Here is a 26,873-nt window from a genome sequence, read left to right on the forward strand (position 1 = left end):
CCCACCCCCACACCTCCAGCACAGACCTGTTCCATTGTTCAAAGTGTTTCCAAAGAATGAGCTGCGTCTGGCTGATCTCTCTTGAGCTTCTCTCAGTTTGTAGTTGATTGCTTGCATTGTGGGTTGATGAGGTGTGAACGGCCGTTCCTGTGGCCCTTGATGGCTTCTGCCTGCTGTCGAGAGCTTGTTCTCCCGGTTTTGTCTGTGTGTCGGAGTAGCAGCTTGTTTAGTGCTGTGAACTTCTTGTTCCGATATTTCGGTTAGTTGTCGTACCTGCATTGTAAATCAACCTTGTTTCTTCTTCCCCTACCAAGAATGTCTGTGCAACCAGTGCTGCTGCCACTAAGGTCAGGTTCTTGCTCTCTATGAGCTTTCGGAATATGCCTGCGTGGCCTATTCCTTCAATGAAAAAGTCTCAGCATTTCTCTCCTCAGTTCATCGGAGAACTCACATAACCTAGCCAACCTCCGAAGTTCCGCCACGAAGTCGGGTATGCTCTGGCCCACACAGCGTCTGTAGTTGTAGAACCTGTGTTTGGCCATGTGTAGGCTGCTCGCTGGCTTCAGGTGGTCTCTTACCAGTGTGCTCAATTCTTCAAACGACTTGCTTGCTGGTTTCTTGGGTGCCAACAGATCCTTCATTAAAGCGTATGTTTTCGAGCCACAGCTGGTCAAGAGATGGGCTCTTCTCTTGTCTGCCTTATCGTCGCCTAACCAGTCTTTTGTTACAAAGCTTTGCTGGAGCCTTTCTATAAAGTCCTCCCAATTGTCTCCCGCATTGTACTTTTCATCTAATCTGTTGTTCGCCATTCTGTGGATTCTGTAATCCCATCCTCGTCGCCACTGTAAAGTCCTGTCCCCTCAGTACAGATTCACACGAGGCATATAGTGAAGTCAAGGTCACTCTGGACCTGAACCTTTATTTCACAGCTCTGGAATGCTGCACTTGCCTGAGACCTGTCCTTATATACCTGTCTCTTGCAAGTGCACCCCTGGTGGTAAGGTATGCTGGTGGTTACAGGTCATATTACAGTCATGTATAGCATGTTAGGATACAGTTATATATAATAATGTAAGATACATGACATCACCCTCCCCCAAGGTCTGCCCTCTCAGGTGGACGTAAACGATCCCACGGCACTATTTCGAAGAAGAGCAGGGGAGTTATCCCGTGTCCTGGCCAAAATTTATCCTTCAATCAACATAACAAAAATAGATTATCTGGTCATTATCACATGCTGTTTGTGGGAGTTTGCTGTGCCCAAGTTGGCTGCCACATTTACAACAGTGACTACACTCCAAAAGTACTTCATTGGCTGTAAAGCGTTTTGAGACATCCGGTGGTCACGAAAGGCACTATATAAATACAAGTCTTCCTTTTCTTTCTTTATTTGTGGAAACTGACATGTACCCAGGACTAAGGTAGGAACTAGAATTAGTTTTTAAAAGGGCTTCTAGCATTATAATTTATTTAGATTACTGCTAAAAACCAGATTTACCATATACTATGGGAGGAATGGAACTATGAGCGCCTCTGCCTTATCCTTTTCCTACCCCTCCTTCCTCCCAGCTGCCTCTTCCTGTCCTGCACCATTTCCCTCTTCCTTCTACTGCCCCCACACAAAACGCCTTACTTCCCAACCTTCACCCTTTCCCCACCCTCTCTCTAGTTGCTTACACTCCCAAGCATCCATGCCTTCGAGCCCTTTGTTTTTTTCCCTCTCCGCCTCCTAATGTTTCTATCCCAGGTGGAATCTCTCCCCAGTCAGCCACATACATGTGCCACCGGAAATGCAGCTTGTGGCCTTGATCCCTCAAGTGCCAGAACGGCACTGTGACTGTACAGCTTTTAACATTGACGGGATCCCTCTCCTGCCCGGCACCCTGCTGTTACTGCAAAATAGCAGCCTTCCCTGCCACACAACCCACTAACTCCCACCCAAAAAGACAAAGATAAAGAAAACAGACAGCGATCAAGAATCTGGAAGACCCCAAGAGAACAAACAGCAGAAAAGAAGAGAAGCAGAAGTCAAAAAGAGAGTAACATGAACATTAAGATGACAGAGTTATGCAAGAGGGAGATGGTTAATGTCTGATTTACAGTAAGCATGAGAGATATGCCTGTACTAGTATGTTAAGAAAATATACTGGGCTGAAAATTCCGGCCTCACTGGGTCCATACAAAGCACGCAGGGACCCGACGAGGCCTCGCAAAAGCTGGTTTTCGGGGCACGATGCACATGCGCTGAAAACCGGCTTTCCGATCGGTCAAGGTTTCTCTAGACAGATCCTCCGCATTCCCGGGAAAAGGATATTCACGTGGCAGAGATTGGGCTATTTGCCCAACTCATGCCCAGCGAATGTCCTTCAAACTTTTACGTCTGGTAAAAGCAGGCACATAGCTTTTAGCAGCGTAAGAGATTTAAAAGATATAAAAATTAAATTTAAACACTCATTTTCATATTAAAAACCTTGTCCGTTAAGGTAAGTTTATTATTAAGCCCTATTAAAACACATTTAAAAAAAATTCCAAAAAATATTTTTTTTCTCTGAAACATTTAATTTCAATTAATTTTAAATATGTGAGGTGTTTTATTTATTTATTATGCTGTGTTTTGGTGTTTTAGGGGGTTATTCTCATTGATAGTACCTCTAATGGGAACTCGTACAAATGGAATTCCCATTTTTATCAATGAGAAGACTGCATAGTGATTGGTGGTCCAGGTCCATGTGACTCCAGCTTGTATGTACATTGAAGACATCTCCCCGTGCGCAGCACAGCGAATCTAGGCCTCCAATCGGGATCCTACGTTCCTCCGGGACCACCAGGTACTTTCGTAGATTTTTTTCGGGTTGGAGGCGTTCGTACGATGGAAGCCTCCGACCGCAATTTTCCCCCCACTGTTTGTTGAAAAATGACTATGTTTTGTGCTATCTAGATTATGTAAAACATTAGCAAATAAGCTGCTTTAGTCCTCACAAGAAATAATTTGACGATTATAATTTCATTGTTCAATTTTCTGCAGAGCCTTCCCGAATCAAGAGAGGGCAGCAATGTACAAGAAACTTATACACACCTCTTAGTGACGACTAAAACATTGGTCTGGTAAAATGACATTATGGGGGAACTTTAACCTAAAAAAGAGGTGTGTTTGGAGCATGGGGGTATTTAAATTGTTAAAAATGTGATTCCCAATCTGATCCCGCCTCTAACTTCCGGTTTTAACGGAGGCGGGATGTGGGGGGGCGAGTGATCAACTCACTCTAGGGGGCGGACGTCAATTTAAATATCATAATGAGGCTGGAAGACTTTTTCTTTTAAACTTCCATTTTGTTTTTAACTGCATGTGGACAGTTAAAGCGAGGCCGTACTGCTGGATCCAAGAGGTAAGTGGATTTTATACTTACCTCCTGGATCCAGGGACCCTACCTAACTCAACCCTTGTGATCGAAGATCACCCCTCCCCCTCCACCGCCCAGGCCTCTGATCACCTGCCAAGGCCTTCTCCTCTTCCCCGCCACCCCCACAGCGATGATGCTGAGGGCTGGCCATGATCCTCCAATGGCCAGCCCCAATCTTCTCTCTTCCCCTCCTCTCCTCCCCCCACCCACCGTCATCTCTGTCCGACCTTCCCTCCACCCCCCCCGCCAATGCTTCCCACAGCCCCATCACTGGTCCTATCTCCCCCACGATGCTTCCCTTAGCCTGATCCCCGTCTTCCCGACCGGATCGGGACTCACCCACCCCAAACCCGCCTTCCACCAGAAATTTCCGGCCTATGCGTCAGCTGTGGCTCAGTGGTAGCAGTCTTATTTCTGAGTCAGTACGTTAAGTCCCACTCCAGACACTTGAGCACAAAATCTAAGCTGACATTCCAGTGCAATAATGAGGGAGTGTCGGAGATGCCGTCTTTCCGATGAGATTTTAACCACTCTCATGGATGTCAAAAACCCATGGCTCTGTTTCAAAGAAGAGCAGGGGAGTTCTCCCGGTATTTATCCCTTAACTAACATTACTAAAAAAGATTATCTGGTAATTTTCATTGCTGTTTGTGGGACCTTGCTGTGCGCAAATTAGCTGCGCGCAAATTAGCTGCCACGTTTCCTACAATACAACAGTGACCACACTTCAAAAGTACTTCATTCACTGTTGAGCGCTTTGGGATATCCTGAGATTGTGAAAGGCAGTATAGAAATGCAAGTCTTTTTTAAAAAATAGTTACTCAACCACTGACAATACCAGAATCCGCTCTAGAGACCCTTCAGAGACACAAAAAGAGAGACTTTGTTGAGGAGGAAAGAGAGAGCCAGACAGGCCCTGTTGATGACAGCAGGGAAGGGAATATATTTTTATTTTTCAAAACACTTTCTCATTTTCTGAGCTGCCATTAGTCAGTGATAAAACTACACACTCCCCAACTCCAGTTTTGTAACTAGAGTTTACTGCTGCATACCAGACCAGAGTCAGGATCTAGGTACAGGTACAGGAACCTGAGCCAAGTGCTGGATCATGGTTTCAGAGTGTGACTCAAGGCCGGGTCGAGTCTTCGGTGAGATGGGGTCTGCCTCAATCTTAGAATGTCAGCCATGGCACAAAGAAACCTGGAAGAGCAGTGCCTGAAACTGCTTTGGGAGCTGAGTGTGAAAGCAGTGCTTCCAGTAAGAGGCAGGACCTGACTTATATCAACACTATGCTTCATCAATGACCTTCCCTCCATCATAAGGTCAGAAGTGGGGATGTTCGCTGATGACTGCCGAGTATTCAGTGCCATTTCCAACTCCTCAGATAATGGAGCAGTCCATGCCCACATGCAGCAAGACCTGGACGACATACAGACTTGGGTTGATAAGTGGCAAGTAACAATCGCGCCACACAAGTGCCAGGAAATGACTATCTCCGACAAGTGAGAGTCCAACCATCGCCCCGTGACATTCAATGGTATTACTATCACTAAATCCCCCACCATCAACATCCTGGGGTGTCACCATTGACCAGAAACTTAACTGGACCAGCCACATAAATACTGTGGCAACAAGAGCAGGTCAGAGGCTGGATATTCTGCGGCGAATGTCTCACCTCTTGACTCCCCAAAGCCTTTCCACCATCTACAAGGCACAAATCAGGAGTGTGATGGAATACTCTCCACTTGCCTGGATCAACAACACTCAGGAAGTTTGACACCATCCAGGACAAAGCAGCCCGCTTGATTGGCACCCCACCCACCACCTTAAACATTCACTCCCTCCATCACAGACGAATCGTGGCTGCAGTGTGTACCACCTACAAGATGCACTGCAGCAACTCGCCAAGGCTTCTTCGGTAGCTGCTCCCAAACCCGCGACCTTTCCCACCTAGAAGGACAAGGTCAGCAGGCGCATGGGAACACCACCACCTCCACGTTGCCCTCCAAGGTCACACATCATCCTGGCTTGGAAGTATATTGCCGTTTCTTCATCATCGCTGTGTCAAAATCCTGGAACTCCCTCCCTAACAGCACTGTGGGAGAACCTTCACCACAAGGACTGCAGTGGTTCAAAAAGGTGGCCCACCACCATCTTCTCAAGGGCAATTAGGGATGGGCAATAAATGCTGGCCTTGCCAGTGACGCAAACATCGCAGGAACACATTTTTAAAAACCTATCCTGGTGAGTACTGCGTAATTACTCGAGATACCGTAATTATAAATACCCCTGATTTCCCTGCACCCCCCCTCCCCTCAATCCTTCAACAATCTGTGGAGACACAGAACCCTGTTGAGCTTGGGTTGGGGGAGGAAGAGAGAAAAGGAGAGATTGAGAGAAAGAGACAGACACAAGAGAGAACGAGAGACAAAGGCAAGAGAGAGAGACAGATACAACAACCAAAACCTATATTATTAAAAGATGTGGCTTACTGTTAAGAGTACAATAAAGCTGTGGCAAGTGTGCCAAATCTTTCCACTACCAGCAGTAAACCCACAATGCCCACCAAAAGCGAAACATGTCCTATACATCTGAGTGTTATTGTACCTCATCATCCAGCTGTGAAAATGATTTGTAATCTTCCTCAACCAAAACCATTTCAGTTGCTTTTGCAGTAATATCCTTCTCTGAGGGATAGAGCATACAGGACCTGAAACAGTGCAGCAAATGGTCAAAACAAGCAAGTGCTGTACATAGCATATTACATGGCAGTCATTTTCCATCAGCAAAAAGAACATTAAACATGCAAGAATAAAGTATTTTATAAACACCTGGAATGTAAAATAAACCATTGCAATACATCAAAAAAGACTACAACTGAAGAGCATTCAAACACTGCAATTGTTAGTTTCAAGCTTCCTAACTGAGTGGTTTAGCAGGCAAGGTAATGCACATAATTTATTACTTAAAAGGATAAAATTCTGAACGACCAAGTTCAGATACATGTTTGTTCATTGCTGTGTATGTTATTTTTATACAGCATTAACTTGTTTAAAATAATGGGGCTAACTTCTGAATAAAATTCTAGTATTGCTGTTTTAGGTGTTTGTGTGTTAACTTTGCTGACTGGAAATTCTACACAAAATGAGCCTGAAAAACTGTGGGCTATTGATCCCAACATAAGTATTGGATCCAGCACAATATCCAATGTTAGGGAGAGGTTTCCTATTTTAAATATTCCTGGCAGGTGCCCACACCACTATGAGCACATCTTGGGTAAGCACCATGGCATGAGGTGCGCATGTATTGCGACAGAGGCCCACTGCTCACGAATACCCCAGAACCATCAGCCTTCTGGTTGGGGCTTATTGACCCCCTTGTAAAGGAGGTCGATCCCTAAAATCTTACTTCTGTCTTTGGAGGTCCAGTCCAAGAGCCAGAACTGGGCCCCCAGATGGACCATATTTCTGCAAACTGGGAGGCTGGTACGCTTCCTTTGACCCAATGTACCAGGTCCACAGCACGGAGACCACTCATCCCCTTCTGATGCAGGGGATCTTGTTTGGATTGGATGGAGATTGCACACCAAACAAGGCCCCATCTAAAGCCACAGTGCAGGTCAGTGCCCAGTGCCCAGCGTAGTCAGATTCCAGCCAAATTCACAGGACTTATGCTACATCCCTGTCTGACATATGTGGGAAGTACAGCAGAAGGTGTGCGGATTTTCAGCCAATGTCTCTAATTTGCTTCCTCCAACTACTAAAACCATTTAAAAAAAAGAAAGCTAGTTACTGACCTGCATCCTGAAATTTATAAGCAATTTATGGGGGTCAACTATAACTACAAGCTACAATCACAATCACCTGAATTCCCACAGAGAATACTTGAGCAGTGACCTTGAATGAACAGTCCCAGTTGCTAGCTAAAGATTGAACCTGGCATACAAACAATTAACAAGCAATGCAAAGGGGAATCCACTAGTATATGATTTTTTAAATATTGAGGTTTGAAGTTTTACAAAAGGTATGTGTCATCAATCTCCAATGACATGCACATAGACAGTCAAGCCAAAGTGCAGTCATCATATCAAGCGGAGTTAGATGGCAGAATACACATAATTAGACGAGAGCACAGATATAATTCAGTCGCCATTTTAAAGCCATATAATCTGTCCTTTTTTTATATTTCCATTATAAATTCAATGTCCACAAATATAAGGGAAACAACTGTTGAAAACTTGTCACACTGTAATTACACCCTCCTACCAGTGGCAATGCTGCAGCCAAAAATGGGACATCAGCAAACTGGAGAGGGGGTGGGGGTGTAAATAGGGGGACTCCAAGGTAGTCTCAGCAGACCACTGGGTAGAAGCAATTTGGCCTTTAAAAACCCACAAAGGTCCCATTTATGTAGGACTTTTGAATGGAAACACGACATACCAATTTTAACAATATTTAAAGCAAGTGTAGCTGCCAGCTTCTTCGGTCAGAACCCTATCTCTAGGGTATCTTTGTCGAGTCCTGTACTAAATGGTTTCTATCTGAAGTAATGCACTATTGTGCTAGTGTCTATCTGCAGAAGCAAGGGCCTGTGTGGCCGAGGCTGAAAAATAAACAAACATGGAATGTTCACAGCACTGTTGTTGGAGCACCAATGTACAATAGCCTGGAGCCTTTCCAAAATGTAACACAAAGTTAAGATAAATTGCTCTGAATTGTAAGCAAAGTGCCCTTGGATTGTATCCCTGAAGTTCAGTAGGCTCAGTAGACTGGATGCTTTCAGTAAGTGACTAATACAGTCACAACCAAATCATTATATTTTTACAATTGTAAAAGCATATTCTTACTAGAAACATAGAAAGTAGGTGCAGGAGTAGGCCATTCGGCCCTTCGAGCCTGCACCGCCATTCAATGAGTTCATGGCTGAACATGCAACTTCAGTACCCCATTCCTGCTTTCTCGCCATACCCCTTGATCCCCCTAGTAGTAAGGACTTCATCTAACTTCTTTTTGAATATATTTAGTGAATTGGCCTCAACAACTTTCTGTGGTAGAGAATTCCACAGGTTCACCATTCTCTGGGTGAAGAAGTTTCTCCTCATCTCGGTCCTAAATGGCTTACCCCTTATCCTTAGATTGTGACCCCTGGTTCTAGACTTCCCCAATATTGGGAACATTCTTCCTGCATCTAACCTATCTAAACACGTTAGAATTTTAAATGTTTCTATAAGATCCCCTCTCATTCTTCTGAACTCCAGTGAATACAAGCTCAGTTGATCCAATCTTTCTTGATATGTCAGTCCCGCCATCCCGGGAATCAGTCTGGTGAACCTTCGCTGCACTCCCTCAATAGCAAGAATGTCCTTCCTCAAATTAGGAAACCAAAACTGTACACAATACTCCAGGTGTGGCCTCACCAAGGCCCTGTACAACTGTAGTAACACCTCCCTGCCCCTGTACTCAAATCCCCTCGCTATGAAGGCCAACATGCCATTTGCTTTCTTAACCGCCTGCTGTACCTGCATGCCAACCTTCAATGACTGATGTACCATGACACCCAGGTCTCATTGCACCTCCCCTTTTCCTAATCTGTCACCATTCAGATAATAGTCTGTCTCTCTGTTTTTACCACCAAAGTGGATAACCTCACATTTATCCACATTATACTTCATCTGCCATGCATTTGCCCACTCACCTAACCTATCCAAGTCACTCTGCAGCCCCATAGCATCCTCCTCGCAGCTCACACTGCCACCCAACTTAGTGTCATCTGCAAATTTGGAGATACTATATTTAATCCCCTCGTCTAAATCATTAATGTACAATGTAAACAGCTGGGGCCCCAGCACAGAACCTTGCGGTACCCCACTAGTTACTGCCTGCCATTCTGAAAAGTACCCATTTACTCCTACTCTTTGCTTCCTGTCTGGCAACCAGTTCTCAATCCATGTCAGCACACTATCCCCAATCTCATGTGCTTTAACTTTGCACATTAATCTCTTGTGTGGGACCTTGTCGAAAGCCTTCTGAAAGTCCAAATACACCACATCAACTGGTTCTCCCTTGTCCACTCTACTGGAAACATCCTCAAAAAATTCCAGAAGATTTGTCAAGCATGATTTCCCTTTCACAAATCCATGTTGACTTGGACCTATCATTTCACTATAAATTGCAATTTCTACTAGGCAGTAATTAGATGGTAAAATTACTGTTTGACCAAATTTAGAGGGCTTGATACTTTGAATTCTTCTACTTTACTGACATATATTCATTCCCAAGCCAGTTTCAGTGAATCTAGTTTGTCAAGTCTTCATTCATGTAGGCAGAACTAGTTATTTCAGAATTAAATGAGTAATATTGCCCTTATTATTTTCCCTTATTTTTCAGTCTCTGTGATCAGCATACCATCTGATTTGAACATTTATGATATTCAACTTGCTGTGTAGAAGCAAACTTTTATGTAACTCCTTGATATGATGCCTTGATAATCCCTTCCATTGAATGATGAATTTTGAGAGGTTTGGTTCTCTGTTGGGGTAAAAGATCAAGTGTGCAAGACAGGCCATGGGGTTGCTTACTTCAATAATTCCCTCTCCTTCAAATGGAACATTGCTGAATTGTAAAAAGACCTGGGGCTAGACTTTCCACTAGGTGGCTAAGGCCCCCAAAAATGGGCCTTATTCCAGCGATGTGGAATGTATCGCCCGTGCTGATCGCCGGCACAAGGCCCATTTTCTTTTGCGATTTTCCACTCGGCCTTACCCCGGCGATGTCAAATGGGCGATCTGATTTTCCGGCACTCTCACGATCTCCCAAAAAAAGAGGAAGTGAAACGGAAGTAAAAAAAAAGCTTTCCTAGCAACGCTAGTGTGCACGTGTGGGATTTTTTTGGGGGGGTTGATTTTATTTGCCGCGTTTGGAGAGCTCATGGGTCATCGCACATACTCAGAAGCACAAGGAGGGTCGGAGAGAGTGGGAGAGAGAGGAGAGAGAAGGAGTGAAGGAGAGAAGCAGTGAGGAAGAAATATTCGATAATTTGAGAAATCTATTAAAAATTTGTATTACATTTGATTGTATTGCTAGCTATTTTCGATTAGCTATCTGTTAAATCTGTTAATAATCATCAATGGAACCACAAAAACCAAGGGAGATGGAGAGGCAAAGGGCAAAAGCCTTTAGTGAGGAAGCTAACGAGGCCCTTGCAAACATGGTCGCCACAAGATGGGAGGACTTGACACGGAGTGGCCGTGGGAAACCTCCACCCCGTGCCCAGTGACGAATTTGGCTGGAGATTGCCAATTTCGTAAGATCGGCATCAAATGAGGTGCGGACAGCTGACCAGTGCCGCAAGAGATGGAACAGCCTGCTGGCAGCTGCCAGAGTAAGTTGGATTGTCTATGTGTAAAACATATTTAAAAGTCATATTTAAAATCACACATATGTATTATTTACTTCATGTTTATAAATGATGTATTATTTACTTGATGTTTATAAATTATTATGTATTATTTACTTGATGTTTATAAATTGCAAACAAAATCCTCAGTTATTTATTTATAATGTAAAGTAATAACATTAATTTAAAAATTACATTAAATTAAAAATTACATTTATTCACCCTAATAGTAAGTTGCATGTTATAGTATTAAAAATTATTCATATTGCAGCTACCAGAGTAAGTTGCATTTTAATATTTAAAACATTTGTCATATTTAAAATCATACATATGTATTATTTACTTACTGTTTATAATTAGAATAATTATAAAAATTATTCATATACACTATAATGTTATGTAATAATTGAACATTTAAATCTGTCAGTCTTCAATGTTTATTGTCAAATACAGTAGTTTATGCCGTGCAATGTTAAATTATCATTTACAGAAAAAAATAAGCATCAACCATGCGGAGCAAAGAAGGATGGGTGGCGGCTCCGTGACGGTGCACACTCTTAATGCATATGAGGAGCTTGCGGTGGCCTTTGTGGGGCCTGAAAGCCGTTCGGTCACGACCTGTGGCGTGGCCGAGTCCACCCTTGAGTCTCGTAAGTAATGGGAAATGTGCAATGTGTCAAACATTACTAAATACATATGAAAAATATCGTAGTTACGCATGTAATGTTATGCAATTATAATTCAATAATTTCGATGTAGTCTTGATTTGCGAATGAGGCCATATTAACCCTGATGAACCCTTGTGCATATGTGGTTTTGAAAAGTATTGCAATGTTTTGGGTTATTAAAATATTGATATTGAAATATTGATATATATTGATATGTATTGTTATGAGTTGTTTAGAAATTTCATTCATCTTTCTAAGGTCAAGTGTCCGTTGAGCAATGCTCGGTAGCCAAGACATCCGCAAATCTAGACCCCTCCAACAGCTCGCAGGAGGACGAGGCGGAGGAAGAAATTTTTTTTTGCGGGGGGGGTGGGGGGGGGGAACAACCTGCGGCCATCTCGATTGAGATGGAAGAAGCACCGGGACCAAGCGGTGTGCAGGTGGCGACGCCAAGGCACGTCATTTTGCAAACGTCGACCCCATGGAGGTCCAGTCAGCGTGGTGAGCAATCGCTTACCATGGAGGGCCAGACAGAGAGCTTGATATCCCTGTGCAGGGAGATGGTCGCGACCTTATCCAGGGTTTCGCGGGATTCTCTGCGAACTGGAGCCAGTTTCCAGCATCCTGGAGTGAGTTCTGCACAAACTTCTCCAATTGGTCTTCCGAGCAAGCACAGGCCGCAAGGGAGACCTTGGAGGCCATTCGGCAGCAGAGAGCCGCAACCAATGCCCTACGGCATGCGTTGCTGTCTGGACACGGCGCTGCACCCCAAGGGTCATGTCTGCTCGCAGTGAGACCCCGAGCACGCAAGCGAGTACAGAGGACACGGTTCCTCCTGACTCAGAAGTGGAGCTTCAGGCTTCCGCTTCCGCTCCGTCACCTCCACCACGGCAGGAAGTCTTGCGGTCCCACTCTGCACAACGTCTTGGTGTCGGTCTGCATAGACCAAAATGGGTGGGTGGGGTACGAACACGGGGTGGGACTGGACTTGGAGGGAAACGTGGCACAGGTAGGGAGGGGGGCATTTTTTCACAAAGTTTGTTCACTTGTTCTTGTTCCTGTTTTGTCAGTTATTAATGATTAATTGTTAATCGTTAAGATTTTGTGTATCTGAGGGAAGGGTGGGTTGGTGCGGGAGGTTGGAGAGATAGTTTACCAGATTCGTTTTCCTATTTGTTAATAAAAAAAAAATTATTTAATTCAATAAATTGTGTGTGTCTTCTCTCTTAGTTACATTAGTTATCAACTATACAGATGTTATTCCATATTTGTTTATTATTTTAGTATACGAGTACTTTAGTAACACTTTAGTAACACTAAACTTTATAAAATAAGCATAAATTCTGATGATAGGCCAGTGCAGGCAAGACAATAAGAACACCCCACGCAATTGAAACTTTTGATTAACCCTAACTGTAAATCAACATCTGAATGTGCACATTTAGCAAGTGGAACCCCTTTCTGTTACGAAAGACCTGCGCGTTCTTTAAGGGTGCTTTGAGGGCAATGTGCGTACAGTATATTGCTCCCTCCACCTTGGGGAAGTCTGCTATTCTATGGAAACCGAAAAGTACTCTCGGTCTGTGCCTCCCTGGTCATTGTGAAGCTTATGAAGTCCCTCCACGACGTAAACAGCTTCAGTCACCTGTCAAATGCAGCAGTGTGTCGTGTGCTGATATCTAATTTTAATAATCTCTCAACAATATCTAATCACTGTACTCTGCACTCTTTTTATTCTCTACGCTGTATACCAGTCAGTTTGATAGGCCCCAACAATATCAGTAAATAACTTCACTATGTAAAAGCTATTTAATAGATTCAATAGATAAAACATAATAAATTCTATTATATTTACAAAAAATAATGTAATAATACCTATTTATATTCCCTGTCCCAATATTCTGAGTACAACTACTCTCTAATTAAATTAGAACTAATCCTCCACCCTTCCATTGAAGTCAAAATGGTGTCTGTAGTGCCCATTTTCCATCTCTTAGGCCCAGAAAAAGCAACTATTTCTCAGTACTCTTTTGGGCCTTGCATCGGCCCAGCAAAGTGCATGCTAGATGCTGAAACTTGGGATGGGTCTTGTGTGGGCTATAATTTCGGCGATCTTCTCGACGATCAAAATGGAAACTTAGGCACCTGTTTTTCGGGCAATATTTTGAGCCTAGTTTCCACTTTTTGCTCAAAATGGGCAATAGAAGTCCGTTTTGGGCCATATATGGGCCATAAATGGGCGATGTGAAGTGGAAAGTCTAAAGGGCTGGATTTTCGGTTGTCGGTTGTCTATCGCCTCAGTTAGCGACCAGAGGGGGTGTTAATGGGAGCGTAAGAGGTTACTGACTGGGAGCGCAGTATTTAATGCCCCAACCAAAAAATTAATTCGCGACACACCGGGGGCACACATCAGTAGTGCCTGGCTACTGACGATCACTCCAATCATGACATATTCCTGGTGCAAAGCCTACACTTGTGCCCCGGTCGGAAAATTAGGTGCAGCCGCCGAGAACGTCTGGAAAAAGAGTCGGTACAGGCTTGCTGAGTCATTAACGGTATGAGGAAGCGCTTCCCTCGGAAGTCACAGTCAGTGCAACGTTTACAGAGAGCACGGTGCGTATGCCTCCGAATTTGCAGCGGCAGACAGAAATAAGAGTACAGATTGAGAAAAAGTGATTTTGAAAGTTTAATGTGTGCATTACTATGCCGTAAATTAATGACGCGGCTTTTCCCAGGATCTGAACCAGGTTTCGACGCATACGCAATGACTCAGTTAAATTTAGCACCGGCATTTTCGTTAGTGTCCCTCCCAGCTTTGGTGTGCAATGGCTGATTTAGCACCCATCAGGTCTTTGTCCAATTCTGATGAATTTCTGGGCGGGAACTGCAAACTTCTTCAATGCGCTAAAAGTACCGCTCCGCCTCAATTAACGCCAGAAGAGGCACGACCGTTAGATTACACCCCTTAGATTAATTAATTCAAATTTGGTCCATGGTCAGCGACAGGAGGGTGTGACTGCCTCCTGGAACACAGCGTCCAGGTAACTCTCCCCCTTCCTGATCTGTCGCAGTGTCTGCAGCTTGGACTCCAGCTCATCAACACAGAGCTAAAATTCCTCGAACTGCAGAGACTTGCTGTGAGGCAGCTATGGGGACTCAGTCGGTAGTGACGGAGGAGCCTCGGCCCTTGCTCTTGTCCAATAGGTTCGAGGCTCTTACTCCGTGTGTGGACGAGAGCAGGGACTGCAAGGAGAATGAGCAAACTGACCACAGCACCGCGAGACAGGCGGCCATTCAAGTGGGGGGAGTAAAAAGAAATATGGTAGTGGTAAGGGACAGTATAGTTAGGGAGATAGATACTGTTCTCTGCAGCCGAGAGCGTGAGTCCCAAAGGCTGTTGCCTGCCCGGTGTCAGGGTTAAGTATATCTCCTCGGGGCTGGAGAGGAACTTGGAATGGGAGGGGGAAGGTCCAGTTGTCGTGGTCCACGTGGGTACCAACGACATAGAGGTTCTGCTGAGGGATTATGAGTAGCTAGGGGCCAAATTAAAAAGTAGAACCACAAAGGTAATAATCTCGGGATTACTACCTGAGCCACGTGCAAATTTGCATAGGGCAAATAAGATCAGAGAGTTAAACATGTGGCTCAAAGACTGGTGTGGGAGAAATGGGTTTTGGTTCGTGGGACACAGGCACCAGCACTGGGATAAGAGGGAGCTGTTCCATTCGGATGGGCTCCACTTAGACCGTGCTGGGACAAGCGTCCTCGCACATCAAATAACTAGGGCTGTAGAGAGGGCTTTAAACTAATTAGTGGGGGGGGCAGGGGGGGCGGGGGGATTTAGCTGAGCGAAAATTTACCAAGTTAAAGAATAAGGAGAAGGCAATAGAGCAGGGTAACACTGGAGGAAATGAAAACCAGAGCGTGCCAGGAAGGGACAGAATGTATAAACATAAAGGTAAATCAGAAAGTGGGGTCAAAGCAGGAAAAAAATTTTAAAACATTTTTTTTTAAAGATTTTTATCTGAATGCACGTAGCATTCGTAACAAAATAGATGAGTTGGCGGCACAAATAGATAAAAATGGGTATGATCTGATAGCCATTACAGAGACATGGTTGCAAGGTGACCTGGACTGGGAACTAAATATTCAGGGGCATTTGACATTTCGAAAGGACAAACAGAAAGGAAAAAGGTAGTGGGATAGCACTGTTAATAAAGGATGAGATCAGCGCATAAGTGAGAAACGATATTGTCTCAGAAGATCAAGATGCTGGACCAGTTTGGGTGGAGATAAGGAATAATAAGGGGAAAAAGTCACTGGTGGGCGTAGTCTTTCGGCCCCCTAACAGCAGCTGGACGGAGTATAAATCAAGAAATAATGAAGGCTTGTAAAAAAGAAATGGCAATAATCATGGGCAATTTTAACCTTCATATTGATTGGACAAAGCAAATTGGCCAGGGTAGCCTTGAGGAAGAGTTCATAGAGTGTATCCGGGATAGTTTCCTTGAACAATATGTTGCGGAACCAACCAGGGAGTTGGCTATCTTAGATCTGGTACTGTGTAATGTTGCTCATTACAACATTACATCAAGACCTTGCTCAGCTAAGCCCGTGTGGTAGCCGGTGTGCAACGACCACCCCACGTTAAAAGAACTCACGCACAGACATCTTCAACTTCTCTATCATGAAGTTCGGGACCTGGAATGTCAGGACCCTCATGGACAACTTCAACAGCGACAGGCCAGAACGCCGCACTGCCATAGTTGCCTGGGAACTTAGATGCTTTGATATCGATATCGCCGCCCTAAGCGAGACCCGGCGGGCAGGGGAAGGCCAGCTCAAGGAACAAGGTGGAGGTTACACCTTCTTCTGGAAAGGGAAACCAGAGGAAGAACGCCGCCTCCACGGAATCGGCTTCGCCATCAAAAACAAGCTGGTCGACCCCCTCAAAGACTCCCCCTGCGGGGTTAACGAACGCCTCATGACTCTTCGACTCACCCCATCCCGGAATCAATGCGCCACAGTCATCAGTGCGTATGCCCCAACACGCGATGCAACAGATGAGACCAAAGAGGGTTTTTACTCCAACCTCGAAAAATCCCTGTCCCGCGACAAACTGATCCTCCTCGGTGACTTCAACGCCAGGGTCGGCAAGGACACAGCCCTCTGGGGTGGCGTGATTGGCAGAGAGGGGGTAGGGAAAGCCAACTCCAGCGGTACCCTACTCCTGACAAAATGTCTAGGACATGAACTTGTCATCACCAACAACTTGAACCGCTAGAGGAACAAATACAAGGCATCATGGCAACACCCTCGCTCCAAACACTGGCACCTGCTCGACTATGTCATCGTCCGAACCAGAGATCGCAAGGATGTACGCATCACCGGCGCCATGACAGGAGCTGACGATTGCTGGACGGACCACCGCCTAATCCGATCCATCATCGACATCAACATAGCCCCAAAGCGGAGGGGGCAGCAGAAGCAGTGCCGCAAAAAAGTCAATGCCGGAGCACTTAAAGACCCAGCTAAGAGAGTCCTATAGTGTTATGTATGTAAACTTTATAATGGTGTAAGACTTGCCACCAGGGGGAGCACCTGGAAACCCAAGGGTCACCTGCACACCTCGTGCAAGCAAGTATAAAAGGTTGTCTGCCTTGCTGATTCTTCACTCTGGAGTTTGATTAAAGAGACTAAGGTCACATCAGTTTGAGCTTACAGCACAGTCTTGTGGAGTTATTCTGAACATAACAATTGGCGACAAGTAACAGATCACTAACTTTCATGCAGTTATGGCTGCCGTTGGTATTCTTGAGAGATTTGTTGAGGGTGATGATTGGGAAGCCTTCATTGAACGTCTTGACCAGTACTTCGCGGCCAACGAGCTGGATACGGACAGCAACGCGGTCAAATGCAGGGCGATTCTCCTCACCGTTTGTGGGTCCACGATATATGGCCTCATCAAAAATCTCATAGTACCGACGAAACCAACGGACAAGACATATGCAGAGTTGTGTACGCTGGTTTGGGAACACTTCACGCCGAAGGAGAGCATCTTAATGGCCAGGTATCGCTTTTATACACACCATCTCTCCGAGGGCTAGGATGTGGCGACCTAAGACGCCTTGCGGGACCGTGCGAATTTGCCGGATCTTGGGGGGAAATGTTGCTGGACTTTCTCGTGCTTGGAATTGACCATGAGGTCATTCTTCACAAACTGCTGTCTGCCGAATCCTTAGATGTGAGCAAGGCCATCACGATAGCCCAGGCTTTCATGTCCACGAACGATAACACTAAGCAGATATCTTTTCAACACCGAAGCTCACCGGCAAGTACTGTGCATAAAATAACGCCTTCAACAGGCAGAACTGTACATGGCAGGGCCTACAGAGGCCAGACCTAGGATGACTCAGAGTCCGCCGTGGGGCGTGAATGCGAATCCATTGTCATGTTGGCGCTGCGGGCGTAATCATAGAGCCCATCAATGTCGATTCAAGCACTACGTATGCAAAGGCTGCGGAACAATGGGGCACCTCCAGCGAATGTGCAAACATACTGCGACTCACCACGTGGCAGAGTCAGCAGAAGATAATCGATCCGGTGTTGATCACGCTGAACGAGTAAGAGAGGCAACTCAACCTGAGGCTGAAGAGGAAGTCTATGGGGTACACACCTTTACCACCAAAAGCCCTCCGATAATGTTGAAAGTCAAATTAAACAGCATTCCAGTTTCCATGGAATTGGACACGGGACGAGTCAGTCAATTATGAGCCAGAAGGCTTTTGAGAAACTGTCGGGCAACAAGGCACAAAGGCCAAAACTAAGCGTAATCCACACCAGGCTGCGCACTTATACCAAAGAGCTCATACCAGTCATTGGCAGTGCGGCAGTGAAGGTATCGTACGATGGAGCTGTGCAGCTACGGACATACACCCAAGAGATCATTCCAGTGCTAGGCAGTGCAAACATGGTGGTAACACACAATGGGTCACAGAACCGGCTGCCACTCTGGATTGTTCCGGGAAATGGCCCCGTGCTTTTGGGAAGGAGCTGGCTAACTGAGATGAACTGGAAATGGGGGGGGGATGTGCACGCCATTTCATCTGTGGAGCGAAACTCATGCTCACAGGTACTACAAAAATTCGGTCACTGTTTCAACCAGGTGTCGGAACGTTCAAGGGCATCAAAGTAGTGATACACATCACCCCGGATGCCAGACCAGTGCACCACAAAGCCAGAGCTGTGCCATACGTGATGCGTGAGAAAATTGAGTGTGAACTGGACAGGCTGCTCAGAGAGGGCATAATTTCGCCCGTTGAATTCAGTGACTGGGCAAGTCCCATTGTTCCTGTCCTTAAAGCGGACGGCTCGGTTAGGATCTGCGGTGACTACAACGCCACCATTAACCGGGTGTCCCTGCAGGACCAATACCTGCTCCCGAGGGCGGAGGACCTTTTTGCCACGTTGGCAGGTGGCAAGCTGTTCACTAAGTTGGACCTCACCTCGGCCTACATGACTCAGGAACTGGCCACCATCACGACGCACAAGGGTTTATTCATCTACAACAGGTGTCCTTTTGGCATCTGTTCGGCGGCCGCCATCTTTCAGAGAAACATGGAAAGCTTGCTGAAATCTATTCCTAGCACAATCGTATTCCAGGACGACATCCTAATAACGAGTTGAGACACCGAGGAATACCTCCACAACCTGGAGGAGGTGCTAGGCCGACTGGACCGAGTAGGCCTGCGGCTGAAGAAGGCCAAGTGTGTGTTTTTGGCCCCAGAGGTCGAGTTTTTGGACAGGAGGGTTGCCGCAGATGGGATCCGGCCTACCGAATCCAAAACAGAGGCGATCCGTCATGCGCCCCGGCCCGGCAACACATCGGAGTTGCGATCGTTCCTGGGACTTTTGAACTATTTCGGGAACTTCCTGCCGAACTTAAGCACATTGTTGGAGCCGTTACACGTGCTCCTGCGTAAGGGTTGCAAATGGTTTTGGGGGCACTGTCAAGAACGGGCTTTCAACAGGGCGCGGAACCTGCTTTTTTCTAACAAACTGTTAACGTTGTATGACCCCTGTAAAAAAACAAGTTTTAACATGCGATGCATCATCATACGGGGTTGGGTGTGTGTTGCAGCAGGGTAATGGAGACGGACATCTCCAACCGGTGGCTTATGCCTCCAGGTCGCTCTCCCAGGCAGAGCATGAGTACGGCATGGTCAAAAAGGAAGCACTCGCTTGCGTTTATGGTGTGAAAAAAATGCACCAATACCTTTTCGGCAGACCGTTCAAGTTAGAAACAGACCACAAGCCGTTAACTTCTCTGCTGTCCGACAGCAAGGCGGTCAATGCAAATGCGTCAGCTCGCATACAATGATGGGCTCTCACGCTGGCTGCGTATGACTATACCATACGGCACCAGCCAGGCACCGAAAACTGCGCTGACGCGCTCAGCAGGCTTCCCCCGGCCACCACCGAGGGGGCGGCGGCGGAGCAAAGCGCTGAGATGGTCATGGCCGTTGAGGCTTTTGACACCGCATTCTCCCCCATCACAGCCCACCAGATCAAACTCTGGACCAACAGGGACCCTCTCCTATCCATGATAAACAAATGTGTCCTGACGGGGGATTGGGCGCCCACGCACGGGGCGTGCCCGGAGGAGGTCAGACCGTTTCAGAGACGGATGGATGAGCTCTCCATCCAAGCCGACTGCCTGCTATGGGCAGCTGAGTGGTCATGCCCCAGAAGGGATGGGAAGCATTCATCAGGGAACTCCACAGCGAGCATCCTGGCATCATATTAATGAAGGCCATTGCCCGGTAACATGTTTGGTGGCCGGGGATTGACTCAGACCTGAAACACTGGATTTGCAGGTGCACGACGTGTGGCCAGCTGTGCAATGCCCCCAGGGAGGCCCCGCTCAGCCCGTGGCCCTGGCCCACCAAGCCTTGGTCACGCATTCACGTGGACTATGCGGGCCCGCTCATGGGAAAAATGTTCTTGATAATTGTCGATGCATACTCGAAATGGATCGAGTGCATCATATTAAACTCGTGCACGACATCCATCACCATGGATAGTCTGCTTACGGTTTTCGCGACCCACGGCTTACCGGACATTCTGGTCAGCGACAATGGCCCGTGTTTCACCAGGCATGAATTCTAGGAGTTTATGTCGGGTAGTGGCATCAAACATGTCCGGACGGCGCCGTTCAAGCCGGCTTCCAATGGCCAGGCGGAACGTGCGGTCCAAGTCTTAAAGTAAGGCATGCTCTGTATCCAAGGACCCTCTCTGCAGTGCCATCTATCGCGTCTCCTGCTGGCCTATAGGTCCCGGCTGCTCTCACTCACGGGAGTTCCACTCAAAACGTACGCTCAAAACGCGGTTGTCCCTCATCCACCCAACCCTGGCAGTCATTGTTGAGGGCAAGCGCCAGTCCCAAACCGAGTGCCACGATCGTAATTCAAGGGAGAGGTGGAAAGAAATGGATGATCTGGTATTTGTACTTAACCATGCATTGGGACCCAAGTGGCTGGAGGGCACCTTAATTGGTAAAGAGGGAAACAGTGGTCAGACTCAATAATGGGCAGATGTGCCGCAAACACTTGGACCAAGTAAAGAAAAGGTTCAGCATAGACATCGATGAACATGAAGAAGAGCATGAGATGTCAATCACACCACTGCCAGTGGACGAGCAACAAGGACAATCACCAGCATGCACAGTCCCTGCGGTCAGCCCAGACAGGCCGGAATCACCTCAGGTGACAGAAACGCATGCCAAGGCTCAGCCACCAGAGCCTCAACTGCGGCGCTCCACGAGAAAGCGTCGACCACCTGATAGACTTAACCTTTGAGTCAAAAAGACGTGAGGGGGGAGGTGATGTCATGTATGTAACCAGCATACTACTGTAACCCTCATGTAACCACTACATACTGTACATACTTACTAGAAATGCACACCTTGACCACAGGGGGTGTACTTGTGGGAGACACTCCTTACCTGGAGATTCAGGTATATAAGGGGAGGTCCCTCGCAGGGCCAGGTCTCCTTGGTCCAGGTAATAAAGGTGAAGGTCACAGAGTGACTGTGTCTGCAGTACGTGCCTCATGTGATTATGTTTACAAGAGTTAAGGACTCAACAATTTACCACTATGGATTGTACCAGGCGATGGCCCAACGGTGTTCGGCAGAAGATGGCTAGGAAAGATCCGATGGAACTGGGACGACATCAAAGCGCTGTCTTCGGTGGATGACGCCTCGTGCGCTCAAGTGCTAAACAAATTTCCGGCGCTATTTGAGCCAGGCATCGGCAACTTCACAGGTGCCAAAGTGCAGATCCATCTAGTCCCTGATGCACGGTCTGTTCATCACAAGCCCGAGCGGTTCCACATATCATGCTGGAGAAAGTCGAGATCAAACTGGCGGAGTCTACAAAGTAACGATCAACCGAGTCTCGTTACAGTACCAGAACCATTATCCAAAGCAGAGGACCTGTTCGCAACTTTAGCAGGGGCAGGGGGGAAAGTCGTTCACCAAGCTGGATCTAACCTCTGCTTACATGACACAGGAGCTGGCTGAATCTTCGAAAAGATTGACCTGCATCAACACGCAAAAAGGACATTTCAGAGACCACAGATGCTCTTTTGGGATTCGCTCGGCTGCTGCCATCTTCCAGAGGAACATGGAGAGTCTGCTGAAATCGGTTCCGCGCACCGTTCTGTTCCAAGACGACATCCTGATCACCGGTTATGACACCACAGAACACTTGCACAACCTGGAATAGGTTCTAAAGCGACTGTCCAGAGTGGGACTCGGGCTGAAACGCTCCAAGTGTGTTTTCCTGGCACCAAAGGTCGAACTTTTGGGGAGAAAGAATGCGGCAGACGGCATCAGACCCACGGACTCTAAAATGGAGGCCATCAAGAATGTACCCAGACCACAGAATGTGACGGAGCTGCGTTCGTTCCTGGGACTCCTCAACTATTTTGGTAACTTTCTACCCGGGTTAAGCACTTTGCTGGAACTTTGCATTTATTGCTACGTAAGGGTGACGACTGGGTTTGTGGTAAATCTCAAGAGACAGCCTTTGAGAAGGCCAGAAACCTGCTATGTTCTAACAAGTTACTTGTATTGTATGACCCGTGTAAACGTTTAGTACTAGCTTGTGATGCATCTTCATAATGGGGTCAATTGTGTGTTACAGCAAGCCAATGTGTCAGGCAAACTGCAACCGGTTGCATACGCGTCCAGAAGTTTAACTAAGGCTGAAAGAGCCTACAGTATGGTTGAGAAAGAAGCATTAGCATGCGTATACGGGGTTAAGAAAATGCACCAATATCGCTTTGGACTCCGGTTCGAGCTCGAAACCGACCATAAACCGCTCACTTGCTGTTTTCAAAAAGCAAAGGTATTATCAATGCTTCGTCCCGCATCCAAAGATGGGCACTAACATTATCTGCATTTGACTATGTAATCCGCCACAGACCAGGCATTGAGAACTATGCTGATGCCCTCAGTCGACTACCATTGCCCACCATCGGGGTGGAAATGGCGCAACCCGCAGACTTGCTTCTTGTAATGGATGCTTTTGAGAGCGAGGGGTCACCCGTCACAGCTCGCCAGATCAGGACCTGGACTAGACAGGACCCTGTGCTATCACTAGTAAAAAATCTGCGTCCTTAATGGGAGCTGGTCAACTGTTCCTGGGGAAATGCAAGATGAAATTAAACCCCTTTACCGACGCAAGGATGAAACGTCCATTCAATCGGATTGTCTCCTATGGGGGAATTGCGTGGTTTTGCCAAAAAAAGAGAAACATTTATACGTGACCTAAACAGTATCCACCCAGGCATAGCCATGATGAAGGCTATCATCAGGTCGCAAGTTTAATGACCCGGCATTGACTCGGAATTGGAGTCATGCGTACACCAATGTAACACTTTTTCACAGTTGAGCAATGCACCAAGGGAGGCCTCACTGAGTCTGTGGTCATGGCCCTCCAAACCGTGGTCCAGATTTCGCTGGCCCCTTTCTAGGAAAGATTTTCTTATTAGCAGTGGACGCTTACTCTAAATGGATTGAATGTGTAAAAATGTCATCGTGTACGTCCACTGTCACCACTGAAAGCCTCCGGGCCATGTTCGCCACCCATGGTTTGCCCGACGTCCTTGTTAGTGACAATGGATCATGTTCCACCAGCTCGGAATTCAACGAGTACATGACCTGCAATGTCATCAAACAGGTCAGGTCTGCCCCGTTTAAGCCCGCATCCAACGGTCAAGCGGATTGGGCAGTCCAAACGATCAAGCAGAGCTTGAAACACGTGACGGACGGTTCCCTGCAGACCCAGTTATCTCAGGTTCTGCTCAGCTACCGGACACGACCGCACTCGCTTACCGGGGCAGAATTGTTGATGGAGAGCACTCAAAACCAGGCTCTCCTTAGTCCACCCGGATCTCAATGATCATGTAGAAACCCAGCGTCACCGGCATAACATGTACCAGGATCGTGCGGCTGTATCGCATGACATTAAGGGCAATGACCCTGTATTTGTTCTTAATTACGGGGGTCATGGTCCCAAATGGGTTGCTGGCACTGTTTTAGCCAAGGAGGGGAATAGAGTGTTTGTTGCCAAACTTCTGAATGGACAAACATGCAGAAAGCATTTGGATCAGACCAAACTGCGATTCACTGACAAGCAAGAACAGTTTGAAGAGGACATTACCATCAATGATCCACCAACACACACCCAACCAGCAATCGACCTCGCTGTCAATCACGAGGATGAACCCACCATGCCTGATAGTCCAATCAGACCAGCCGCGCTGCAGTGCAGCAATGATCCGACCAACTCACCCACGCCAGGACTTCAACTCAGGCGATCAACCCCGGAACGTAGAGCCCCGGATCGCCTCAACTTGTAAATAACGTATCTAAGACTTTGGGGGGGGGGGCGGCGGGGGCACGATGTTATGTATGTAAACTTTATAATGGTGTAAGGCTTGCCACCAGGGGGAGCACCTGTTGGAGACCCAACGGTCACCTGCACACCTCGTGCAAGCAAGTATAAAAGGTTGTCTGCCATGCTGATTCTTCACTCTGGAGTTTGATTAAAGAGACTAAGGTCACATCAGTTTGAGCTTACAGCACACAGTCTTGTGGAGTTACTCTGAACATAACATATACAGTCAGCGCCTCACAGCTAACCTGGCGTGCCTTGATGACCCCGAGATGCAGAATGCCCACAGCACTTGGTCTGCCCTCCAGGCCTCCATAACCAGTGCCTGCAAAGAGACGCTCGGTCACTCAACTAGGAAACACCAGGACTGGTTTGATGAGAATGACCAGGAGATCCAAGAGCTAATAGATCGCAAGCACAAGGCATTTCTGAGCCTTAAACAACAACCTAACTCAGGAGCAGCAAAGCAGCATTACAGATGGCTCAAGGCTGAGGTCGAACAAAAAACCCAGAACCTAAAGAACAGATGGTGGATGGAGAAAGTACAGGAGATACAGCAGCTGGCTGACAGGCAAGATGTGCGAGGATTCTTCATCGCAGTCAAGGCCACCTACGGTCCAAACACTCAAGGCCCCACCCCACTGTTGGCCAAGAACGGGGAGACATCAAGGACACCGAGGCAGTCAGGGCCCGCTGGAAGGAGTACGTCGAAGATCTCCTCAATCGAGGCTCTGTCTTTGACTCGAGTGTTCTCGATTCCATCCCGCAGCATGCTACCCGCCACCACCTCAGTAAAACCCCAACACTGCACGAGGTAGGAAAAGCTTAAAAACAAGAAATCTACAGAAGCGGATGGAATCCCCGCTGAGGCATTGAAGTATGGCGGAGAGACACTGTTGGCATGAATACATGACCTCATCTCTCTCATCTGGAGGGAGGAGAGTGTCATGTATTCAACCAGCATTGTAACCCATGTATAAACTGACCTAAGTTGTACACCGTGAGAACACTGACCACTAGGTGGGAGACACTCCTAACCTGGACCTTCAGGTATAAAAGGGGAAGCTCCACCCACCTTCATCACTTGAGTGCTAAGGAATAAAGGACAGGTCACAGACTGACCTTCTCTCAAGCATGGGCCTCGTGTGCATTCATACTGTATAGTAAGGACGTATCAATGGCGACAAGAAACTGGGATTTAAACCACGCGAGCATGGCCACTAGCAGAACAGACGAGAGGTATTGTGTTAAGGAATGGTTGGGACAGAGATTCAACATTGTTAAAGCAGCACACAGTTCTCCAGGCAGACAAGGGCAGTCAGGCATGCCCCAACATGTAGTCGAACCCAGAGGGGGAGTTCGACAGAGACAATGGCAAGCTGAACAGCGATTCACGCCATCGCAAGGGACAATGCGGCCAGTAATGGGGCCATCAACACCTGTTAATGGTGCACTCAAGGACAATAACAGGAGCAGTCAGGGACGATCGACTGGCAAGGGACCTTTTGTTTCAAACCGCAACTAATGCTGGAGGCGTGGAGGCATACATTCAGCCGGAGTTTGCAGAGATGAGCAAAATCCCTGCAGAAATTGCAGAAATGGACACTGGGGGAAATCGCTGGAAGCTGAAGTTCAGCGAGTTCATGTGGAGCACGTATACTGTTCATACACCAGGACGCCACCGATAATGATGAAAGTGCTCCTCAATGGCATCCCAGTATCAATGGAGTTAGACACGGGTGCCAGCCAGTCCCTGATGGGTATCAGACAGTTCGAAAAGTTGTGGGCATCCAAGGCCAGGAGGCCAAAATTATCGCCGATTGACGCACAGCTACGGACTTACACAAAGCAGATCATTCTGGTGCTAGGCAGCGCCATGGTAGTCGTGACCCACAAAGATTCGGAGAACAGGTTGCCACTCTGGATTGTCCTAGGGGACGGTCCCGCACTACTGGGAAGGAGTTGGCTTGCTGTCATGAACTGGAAATGGGGCGATGTCAATGCAATTTCCTCTGTGGAGCGGGTATCATGCTCACAGGTCCTGGACAAATTTGACTCATTATTTCAACCCGGCATTGGCGCTTTCATGGGGGCCAAGGTAGTGATTCACATAAACCCGGACGCCAGACTAGTACACCACAAGGCCAGAGCGGTGCCGTACGTGATGCGGGAAAAGATAGAAGGCGAATTGGACCGCATGTTGAGGGAAGGCATCATCTCGCCAGTCGAATTCAGTGACTGGGCGAGCCCGATTGTGCCGGTGCTCAAGGCGGATGGTTCGGTCAGGATATGTGGCGATTACAAGGCCACCATCAATCGGGTGTCACTCCAAGACCAGTACCCGCTACCAAGAGCGGAGGACCTCTTTGCGACGCTATCCGGTGGCAAACTTTTTTCAAAATTGGACCTGACCTCAGCTTACATGACCCAGGAGCTGGCGAGTGAGT

At 47.1% G+C, this 26,873-nt stretch overlaps 1 protein-coding gene across 8 annotated transcripts in view; it reads right to left on the reverse strand.

Moving 5' to 3' along the window:
• The window catches only part of LOC139269036 (protein shortage in chiasmata 1 ortholog), a 259,103-nt gene that overhangs the window by 173,003 nt on the left and 59,227 nt on the right, over positions 1-26,873 (reverse strand). For all 8 annotated transcript variants that reach the window (XM_070888055.1, XM_070888020.1, XM_070888030.1 and 5 more), the window contains one exon: positions 6,009-6,111. In XM_070888055.1, the coding sequence (XP_070744156.1) occupies positions 6,009-6,111 (103 nt within the window). The remainder of the gene's footprint in view (positions 1-6,008; positions 6,112-26,873) is intronic.

Source organism: Pristiophorus japonicus, chromosome 1 (assembly GCF_044704955.1).
Source record: "Pristiophorus japonicus isolate sPriJap1 chromosome 1, sPriJap1.hap1, whole genome shotgun sequence".
Lineage (NCBI taxonomy): Eukaryota > Metazoa > Chordata > Chondrichthyes > Pristiophoridae > Pristiophorus > Pristiophorus japonicus.